This window comes from the organism of the source record quoted next, unplaced genomic scaffold (genome assembly GCF_019419815.1).
Source record: "Pyrus x bretschneideri cultivar Hongxiangsu unplaced genomic scaffold, Pyrus_bretschneideri_v1 Contig38, whole genome shotgun sequence".
Taxonomy (NCBI): domain Eukaryota; kingdom Viridiplantae; phylum Streptophyta; class Magnoliopsida; order Rosales; family Rosaceae; genus Pyrus; species Pyrus x bretschneideri.
Genome location: NW_025999701.1, coordinates 1,248,899 through 1,258,789, shown reverse-complemented (window position 1 = coordinate 1,258,789; position 9,891 = coordinate 1,248,899). Strand labels below are relative to the sequence as shown.

At 36.8% G+C, this 9,891-nt stretch overlaps 1 protein-coding gene across 1 annotated transcript; it reads left to right on the top strand.

The window, feature by feature from the left end:
- Nucleotides 1–1,821: 1,821 nt before the first annotated feature.
- Nucleotides 1,822–9,305, top strand: LOC103946573 (formin-like protein 5). Its single transcript, XM_009357295.3, has 8 exons — nucleotides 1,822–2,603; nucleotides 3,168–3,888; nucleotides 3,978–4,046; nucleotides 4,142–4,682; nucleotides 4,772–4,974; nucleotides 6,270–6,505; nucleotides 7,637–8,540; nucleotides 8,687–9,305. Exons 1-7 carry the CDS (start codon nucleotides 2,439–2,441, stop codon nucleotides 8,519–8,521), a joined length of 2,820 nt encoding a protein of 939 aa, XP_009355570.2. The 5' UTR covers nucleotides 1,822–2,438; the 3' UTR covers nucleotides 8,522–8,540; nucleotides 8,687–9,305.
- The last annotated feature ends 586 nt before the right edge of the window (nucleotides 9,306–9,891 follow it).

The window sequence follows — 9,891 nt, the reverse complement described above, 5'->3', positions numbered from 1 at the left end:
CGGGAATTTAAAGTAATTTTCGATAACAAGTATTGAAAGACTTAGGTTTGGATCTTTAATGTAAATGGATTATCACATTTGAGGTTGTATTACGCTGTTGATGAGATTGAGAGTATTGGTTGCATGTCGTCTAATATCCTAGTGAGTAGGGTATTGGGTTTTTACCCATGTGTCTTGGATCCCGAAGTCCTTGATCCCTGAAATTATAGTAATAGTTTTGAACTCTTCCTCTTCTCTCTATTAATAGTAAAACTAAAAAAGAAAAATTAAAAAAGAAAAAATGAAAAAGAGTAAGAGTATTGGTTATTCGAAAATTATTGTATTGCATTGTAGTTCTAGCTGAATAGGTTTTTTTACACCTGTCCTAAATTGGCTTGGGGGCTACGATATCCGGCTAGGTGTTGCTTGTAGTCAATGAGATATCTTGGAGTCATAACTTATCATTATCATTTAAGGTAAACTAAAATAAGTTTTAATTCGTTAAAATAATCAAAGAGTCGAATTAATCTCATTACCTTGTCAATTAGAAACTAACGGATCGAACAGCCAATACGAAAGCTAAAAGAAATATGTTCTAGTGATATAAAAATTAAAATGTAAAGTACTAAGATTTGAATAAATAAATAAATTAAATTTATTATTCAAATGAGACTATAAAAGTTTAGAAAATAAACCATGTTTAAATTGGGCCTATGTAGGAATTTGGGTTAAATGAGTGAAAAAGGCCCAAACAAGGGCCCCTAAACCCTTGGGTTAAACCATACTTTCTTAGCACTTGGGAGGTGTCAAGAGTTAAGTGGTCTCTCCCTTGAGATCTTCTCGAAGATTGCCGGTGGATTAAACAAAACCGTTCTCTTGAAGATTCGCTTAAAAGACTATTATATATCAATTCTGATTTGAGTACCTGGGAGGACCAAATGTAGATTAGCTACAAAATTATATGAGTTTAGATTTAAAAGTTTAAAATATTATCATACTTTCAACTGTTGTAAGGAATCAACATACAAACATAGTTATGGTTTAAACCAACCATTGCATGTCTATTTCGATGAGAAAATTTTAAATTGCAACTGCATCTCGTTCAACTCTAGTGTCTTCGACGCTGGAAGGTGTAATTTTTATTTTTATTTTTATAATGTTTACATTAAAAAAAAAACCTAAGGGGTGAGAGAATAAATTGGTTGCAAACTCATTATTTTCAAAATTCTCATCTAAGACCTCTTACGTATAAATGAAGATGAATATCAGTAGACCATAGTAATTAATCGCACATCAAATAAATCGGTTAAACGTATCATTTCAACTTCAAATTCAAAGGGTTATCTCATGGTATAGGATTATATGCGTCATATACGTGCTAATATCTTGCACAATTACATTAACGTGTCGACAAGATTTTGACGAACAAAAACAAGTCGACAAGATTTTGACGAACAAAAACATGATTATTTTGTGGTGTTTTCAAATAGAGTTATCATGTTGTGTCAAGAATTAACACTTTTAAATTGCATGTTTCATTTTAAAAAGTACGTTAATATTTTTTATCAATCATTTAAAAAAAATATTAAAATGAGAAAAATGATAACAGAAATGCTATACTCTAAGTTTATAACGTCATCAAAAAAGGAAAAACTCAAATTTCAATGTCATTTACATGAAATAAAATTAGTGGATAAGACAATGATAATATTCCAATCTGGACACGCACACACGTACTGTGGTACAAGAGGGGGAATTTTCTACCAAAAATTTAAAAAATTAAAAATTAAAGGGAAAAGGAAAAGGAAAAGGAAAGAGACGAGAAACGTTCCGAAGAAAAAATAAAAACTTAAAACCTTTGTCGACATGTTCTGGTCAATACCGCCAATGTCTTTTATACGAATTTAACAGCTGACAAAACATTCCTTAAGCTCCTCTGGGTGGATCTGGTCAGCATTATATAAGGTTTTCACACGAGGAGCCTTTGTTTTTGGCATTCCCATTTGACATTTGGAACCCATTTGGAAATTTATTCAATTTCAGGGCTTTTTCTTCAAGGAAATTAAGGTGAATATTGAAATTTTCAGCTCCCCATGAGCTATTTCTGGTCTGTTTCTTTCTGGGTTTTGAATTTTTTGTGATTTGGTTCAATATTTTGGCTGCTTTGAAGAAGAAAAATTCTGGGTTTTCCTTAATTTTGGTGTTGAATATCTTCCTATTGTATTCAGAGTTCAAATTCTCATGAGAAAATATTTGGTGGGTAGGTGAAGATTTGCTTGTATTTGCTAGAAATAGGGATATTATAGGTGTTTTCTTGAGGGTAATCGAATTGGGTTGGTGCCAAATCGTGAAAGTTTGAAGCTTTTGTGTGGGTTTTGCGTGATGAAGGTGTTCTAGGGTTTTGGTTATGAGAGGTTTAGGGATTGATGAAATGAGAAGGATATTGAACGTTGAGAACGATGATCCGACAACAAATAAGTCTTATAAAGACAAGTCGTTCTATTGTTTTTGTTATTCTGCTGTGTGCTTCAGCATCAATGAGCTCAGAGGAGAGCAGAACCACAGAGGAAGTTTTTCTCAGTCAACTAGTTGATCCAGCAACTGGAAAGATTGATGGGGACATGGTAACACACTATATAACTCTTTTTGTTTCAGCTTGATAACTTATCATATTAGTGAGTTGTAGATTAATTCAATACATGATAAATTTGGTCATGTTATAACGTTGTTCGTTTTAAAATTTATATAGACGCATCTTATATAAAGATCACAAAAGTAGGGGAGCATCATATCATATTTGTGGATGGAAAAGTAGATTCAAAAGTTGGTTAAAAAGTCTAAGCTTTTGAGTTCGTGGAAGTCCGTGTGGAGCTTATGAAATGTTTAAGGGACGAAGCTATTTTTTACTGAAATTTATATTGATTATGTTAATTTAATGAGAATGTTTGGGGGTAACTTATTTCGATACCAGAAGTAGTATTTGGCTTAAGCAGTGCCTTGGTAATTTTAACAAATTATATATTGCAGATACAAGGCCTTACCAGAGGACAATTTATATGAAAAATAATACTTTGATGTGTTTAAGCTTCACTTTCACCAGCCTTCACCAGTAAAGTTTGTATTCTTCACTAATATGCTCATTTTTGCAAAAGTTGACACTAAAACATATGAAATTCTATGGCCTGCAGGCACAACTGTTATGGATAAGTTGCAGGGTAGATTTGATCCATTTGACGGAAGCTATTGAACATCTTGACTTATGGTTAGCAGATGAAACATCTAGTGGCACAGAGGAAATTAATTCAAAAACTCGGTTATTGGGAAGAGAAGAGTTTCAAAATCTTATTAATATCCTGCATCCTGAAGTGAAACATACTCTTTCAGATTGTTTAAGAAAACATAATCTCTTGTTCAGTGTCTCTGGAGAAGAGGGTGCCTCTAAGATTTGGTATGCCAAGTATATTGAGTCCCTATTTCCCAGACCTTATGTTCCAAGAAGAAATTTGGCTAGTGATTTGCCTCAGAGCATTCTTGATGTACCTTCTCCAGCCTCTGCACCAAGATATTCTCAACGTAGTCCAGCACCATCTCCTGGTCTAGCACCTTCCACTCCTCAAAGTTCTAGTCCTAGGTCTGCACGCCATTCTCGACAAGAATCAGTTTTTCCTTCGGATCCCATAAATTCGAGTCTTCAAGCTTCAGGGCCAGCTTCTGGTTCAAATATACAGGAACATAAAGGACGAAATGAACGTAAAACAATTGTTATTGCTGTTATTATAACTGCATCAGTAACATTTATTGTTGCAGCATTGCTCTTTTTATGTTGTACTAAAATCTGTAGGAATGGGAAAAAGGGTAGACAAAATGATGAGAGGCCCCTCCTTAGCCTGAGTTTAACTGATTCTGCTGGTATAATTCTCGGATATCTTGTTTATATTATCTTCAGTTGTTTGGAGCCCTTCCATTTTGACATTTCTTTGAAATTTTTGATGTTTCAGGTTCTTCATACAAGTCTTATGCTATGGGAAATTCAATGAAAGAAGAGAAGCTTGACCATCAATCATTAGGTAATAACTCAAAGTCATCTCTGGAAGGCCTAATCTTTAATAGCATTTTCGCATCGAGTCTCATGTTCTCAATGCTCCACTAAATAAAATTGCAGAATTAGGATCCCCTGGAGGTGCTTCCAAGTTTGACACGCCCAACAATATCAATGGACCAGTACCACCTCCTCCTGGAATGTCTCCTCTGAAGCCCCCTCCTGGCAGAGCAAAGCTTCTCCCTCCTGAACCACCTTCTTCTTTTAGGCCTCCTCCCAGCAGGGCTAGTCCTCCTCCTCCGCCACCTGTACCTGCTGCTTTAAAAGCCCCAGGAAGTGCAGGTCCTCCCCCACCACCTCCTCCAGCACCTCCTGGTCCTCGCCCCCCACCACCTCCTGGTCCTCATCCCCCACCACCTCCTGGCTCTCGCCCCCCACCACCTCCAAAGAGTGGTGTTCCTCCTCCTCGGCCACCTCCAGCAATGGCTATTGGTTCAAAGGTAGCTCGACCTCCACCTCTTGCACCAAAACGTCCACTGGATGCTGGATTGGAGGCTGATGGTGATGCTCCTAAAACCAAGCTGAAGCCCTTTTTTTGGGATAAGGTTCTAGCAAACCCGGATCACTCAATGGTTTGGCATCAGATTAAATCAGGATCGTTCCAGTAAGTCGCAGTTTTCTTACCTTTTCTTCTTTGTGACCCATGAATCATTAGATATTATAAGCGTCTGAAAACAATGTGATTCTTTACAGGTTCGATGAAAATATGATTGAAACTCTCTTTGGGTATAATGCTGCTGATAAAAACAAAAATGAACTTAATAAAGAGTCTTCATCCCAAAATCCTACGCCCCAGCTCATTCAACTTATTAATCCCAAAAAGGCACAAAATCTATCAATTCTTTTGCGGGCATTGAATGTGACCATAGAAGAAGTCTGTGATGCAATTCGTGAAGGTAACTTCTCTCCTTCTTTCTTTCCATGGCATTAAATAATATGCAAGTATTGTCCTTTCCTCATTTTACAGTGTGTCAAAATAAAATGTACTAGAAGGGAAGGGATGTATGAATTTCCTAGAGGGAAGCCTGCAAGTTAGTAATTTTATGAAGTTTTGACTTAGGTCGGTTCAAGTGGTAGATGCACTTAGGGCTAATGTTACTCTGCAAATTCTTGGCGAAACATTTTCTTTGAGGAGTTACTTGTCCACTTATCTGTACAGCATGTTAGTTGAAACAAAATTAACCTAGTGCTTGTGGAGTAAGAAAACTTCTGAAGATTAGGGGAAGGAAGTGAAGGCTGAAGGGCTTGTGCGACAAAGTCTGTTATTAGGATTTGATGTGTTTTGATTTACTTGATATACCTTTCTTTCTCATTCACGCAGCTTGGAAGGCAGCAATCTTTGATGTAGTTGTGATTTGTTGTTTTTCTGTTGTATTATCTTTAAAATTTTGTGGTAGAGTAGACTAGAGATTCTGTACATCTTGATGCGTGGATAGTTTGTTCACTCTGCTTATGATTATGCTTTTTATAACCATTTCCCCCTGAACTGTTTGTCGATAATCAAATTGGTCACTGAAATGCATCATTATGCCTCCCAAACTCAGGGATTATGCATCAATGTACCCCACGGCTTCTGATCCATTAGTTTTTCACTTAAAAATTGTCAAGCAGCAAGCACATAATGTAATTTCAGGGCTAGAAGTAGAATAGTTTTTTTTTTTTGTCGAAAGTAGTAGAATAGTATATTAGACCCTAAATTGAAGATTTACAAAGGACATATCTGTCTCTTTTTCGCCCCCTCCTCTCTATCACCCTTTCTCGCTCCTCTTGTTCTTCCCACTCTAATATATAGTCAATGTACTCTAACATGCTAAACAAACGTTACAAAAAACCTAACTGAACTAATTAACCATGTAATCAAACACTGTGGACTAAGAATAAAAAGCATTGTTTTTGAAACCCATAAGTGAAAACTGCCCTCAATATTTGGTCATCTGCTTTGCATGTGATCGATTTGAACAGGAATTGAAGGATCAGAAGTCTGGAGCCACCTTTATGCATGGTACAAGACTTCAAGGGTCACATTGATGCAATTGAAAGTTGGGGGACCACTTTGTTTATGGGAGCATCTTCTCAAAATTCTTGAGGGAACATCTTGTCTGACTAATAGAATAACATATAAAGAATTCTTAATAAAGACTGTTTCTACAGTCAGCCATTAACATACGTTTAACTTTCTTAATTGGATCAGGAAATGAGCTTCCCTCAGAATTCTTAGAAACTTTGTTGAAGATGGCACCGACACAAGAAGAAGAACTAAAGCTTAGACTGTTCAATGGTCCACTTTCTCAACTTGGGCCCGCTGAGCGGTTCCTGAAAGCTTTGATTGACATCCCGTTTGCTTTTAAGCGATTGGAAGCATTACTTTTTATGTGCACTCTTCAGGAGGAGGCCACCCAGCTTAAAGAGTCTTTCGCAACCTTAGAGGTACTGTTTCTGAACTGCATCATTTATATGATTTTGCGTGTCATAGCTCATCTACGCATGCTTTTAATTTTCTTAGATTAACTTCTACTTGTTCAGAAAGTGCTAAAAAGAATTAATAGCTACCTAAATTATGTTTATACAACCTTAACAAACAATTAAACATAGAACACAGTGCAGATCTATGTTAAGCTAGCCTCATATTTTCTCCCACCCTCCACAAAGACGGTCTTTTGAGCTGTGCGAATTGTCAGTTGATAATGGAGAAGGAACTCCCCTTGTTTGAAAACCTAAACCGATAAAGAGCCAAATGCCAATCGCAAAAGAAAAATGTACAGTTGAAATAGCATGAATAAGTCTGATGTAACATGAGAAAAATGAATGCCATGATTGCAAAGTACAGACGGGATTGGTTGCCGCTATGCACATGTGTTGAGAACTTTATGTAGTGGCAGACCTGTGGTCGCTTTTGTTTCTGGTGGGGTTTGGACCCCAACTCTTGCTTTACTTCATCTACAATCTCAAATGATAAATGTCCCATGACTGCTATTTCTCCTTAGATGAGACTGCTGAAGAGATTGGAATATGTTCGCAGATATTTTGTACAGTCTCTGCTTATGGTTGAAGTTCACATCACTTCTTTGATGACGAGTTTATTCAGATTTCATTTTTATATTGCTAATGATATTCGCATGTTGAAGAAAAGGACAATATCATATTAAAACTATCTGTTAGATAGCTTTCTTGAGGTGAAACAATATCATATCTATTAGATATCTTAGGCTTAGTCATATCAGCAATGCTGAAGGCTCAAATGCGCCAGACCATACTGTCCTTGGGACGTCAGATATGGTATCTATCTGCATCTTGGGCACTCTTGGAGATATGGTATCTATCTGCATCTGGGGGAGACTCCTGGAGATAATCTGGCATGAGGGTGTATATGACTACTTTTACAGCATATATAAAAAATGTCTTATGATTTTATATTAAAATGGGGTGCAGTTTCTTGTTTTTGTAACGTATCATTTTTTTGTATGTGCATGACATTGTCTGCGAGTGTTTTTTGGTCCATATCTTGAAACGTTGCTCTAAAAAATATCTAAATCATGTGGCACCTCATTTCTACGGCAGGTTGCATGTAAGGAACTGAGAAGCAGCCGGCTTTTCCTCAAGCTTTTAGAAGCTGTTCTTAAAACTGGAAATCGCATGAATGACGGAACATTTCGTGGTGGAGCACAAGCGTTCAAACTTGACACACTCTTGAAATTGTCAGATGTTAAAGGAATAGATGGCAAGACAACGCTTTTGCACTTTGTTGTTCAGGAAATAATCCGCTCTGAGGGTGTCAGAGCTGCTCGTACAGCAAAAGAGAACAGGAGTTTCTCTAGCGTCAAAACAGATGATCTCCTTGAGGACACTTCCAATGAAACAGAAGAACAAGAACACCATCGCAGTCTTGGACTTGAGAAAGTTTCAGGTTTAAGCAATGAACTTGAGAATGTTAGAAAAGCATCTGTTTTGGATGCTGAAAGCTTAACAGGAACTGTTGCCAAACTTGGTCATTCACTGATAAAGATCCGGGACTTCCTGAACACGGACATGAAAGATTCAGGGGAAGATAGTGAGTTCCATGAAACACTGAAGAGTTTTGTCCAGAATGCTGAGGTTGATATCACGGGTCTCCTCGAGGAAGAAAAGAGAATCATGGCTCTGGTGAAGAGCACCGGTGACTACTTTCATGGGAATGCAGGGAAGGATGAAGGCTTACGACTGTTTATTATTGTCCGAGATTTTCTAATAATGCTAGATAAGGTTTGTAGAGAGGTAAGATTGGCACCAAAAAAGTCGACAAAAGTCCAGAAAAAAGAGACACCTTCCTCTGATCCCGGCCAGCCTTCAACAATGCCATCTGCCTCCGATCTTCGGCAGCCTCCTTCTCCTGATCTTCATAAGCGGCTTTTCCCGGCAATCCAAGATCGACGAATGGATCATTCTAGTTCAGATGATGAAAGTTAATTGATTTTATTTGGAGAAGGTATGTTCTAAACCTAGTTGAAGAAAGATAATCTCTCTTATATTGTATAGAGGTTCAATCCATGTGTGCGCGCGCGTGCAATTTAATTAGTAAAAAAGTGAGTTAAGGATACCAAATAAGAAATTCTTGTCTTTGCATCTTCTCAGGTGACCATCACTGTACAATTTCGACAACAAGTGCTTTCTTGGTTCTTCTCAAGATATCCATATCCATTGATCACAGAAGGATAAGTGAAAGGGAGTTAAGAGTTGAGCCTGCGGACTATGCCCTTCTCTTCACAGTGGAATTTCACTGGATTGAACCTACGGTCGCTTTCGAAGGTACCTCACCTACTCATGGCTGACTCTGTACATCAATGACTCGTCACTGATCAGGCGGACGACAGGACTAGAGTCGCAGAACACCAATACTGTACAGAACTGTGGCTGGTCATCATTCAAAAGGCGAACAATTTCTTGAGTGATTGTAACTACTGGACCTAACATCGCCATAGTACAGCAACCTTTGTTGTAAATTGGTGTCCTGTTGAGAATGAACTCATGACAAAACAACGTTATTGCCTTCAGAAAGCCCAACGTCCGCAGCAGCGATTTAGACTAAGTGATTTTTTTCCTATTTTTTGTTCTTCCACCTGTCATTATTTGTATTTTTTTTTCTTTTGTTCATAATTTTGACCTTTTGGGAGTGAAATGTGTAGCAAGGTAGTTTTGTTATGTATAGAATTGTTCAATTTACTCTTGGGAATGAAATTTACTGTCGAGACAATGCTTGTAAGGAACGATCTCATGGCCACGGGAAAGACGTCCTATCACGAGACTATATCACGTGATGCGTGATAAAAGAACAAAAAGGTATACAAACCCATGACAAGAAAAGAAAGTGTATGTGCGTCTTTATATAATATAGAGTGAAGTGTCAATTTACTCTCTGAATTATCTCTTCAGTGAAAATTAGTTTTTTGAATTATTTTTTCAGCAAATTAAGTCCTTAAATTTATTAAAAATTGATAATTTCATCCTTACTATTATATTCAAAGCTATTTTATCTAATTTTTCATCAACTTAAGTCACTTAACACATTTTAGAGTGTGATACCGACATTTTCTTGTCTATAAGACCCTAACATTTCATATAAGTTATGAATCTAACGTTTAATTTACCCTCCAATGTTAACTTACATGATTTCGTATGAAAAACTACTAATTTACCTTATAAAGTTAACTCTATACATTATTTCTTTATGAAAAACTACCAATCTACCATTCAATGTGTATTACATGTAAGTAACATGATTTAAATTAACAAAAAATTAAATATTGTAATTTCGAATATAATATTAAGAACTAAATTGG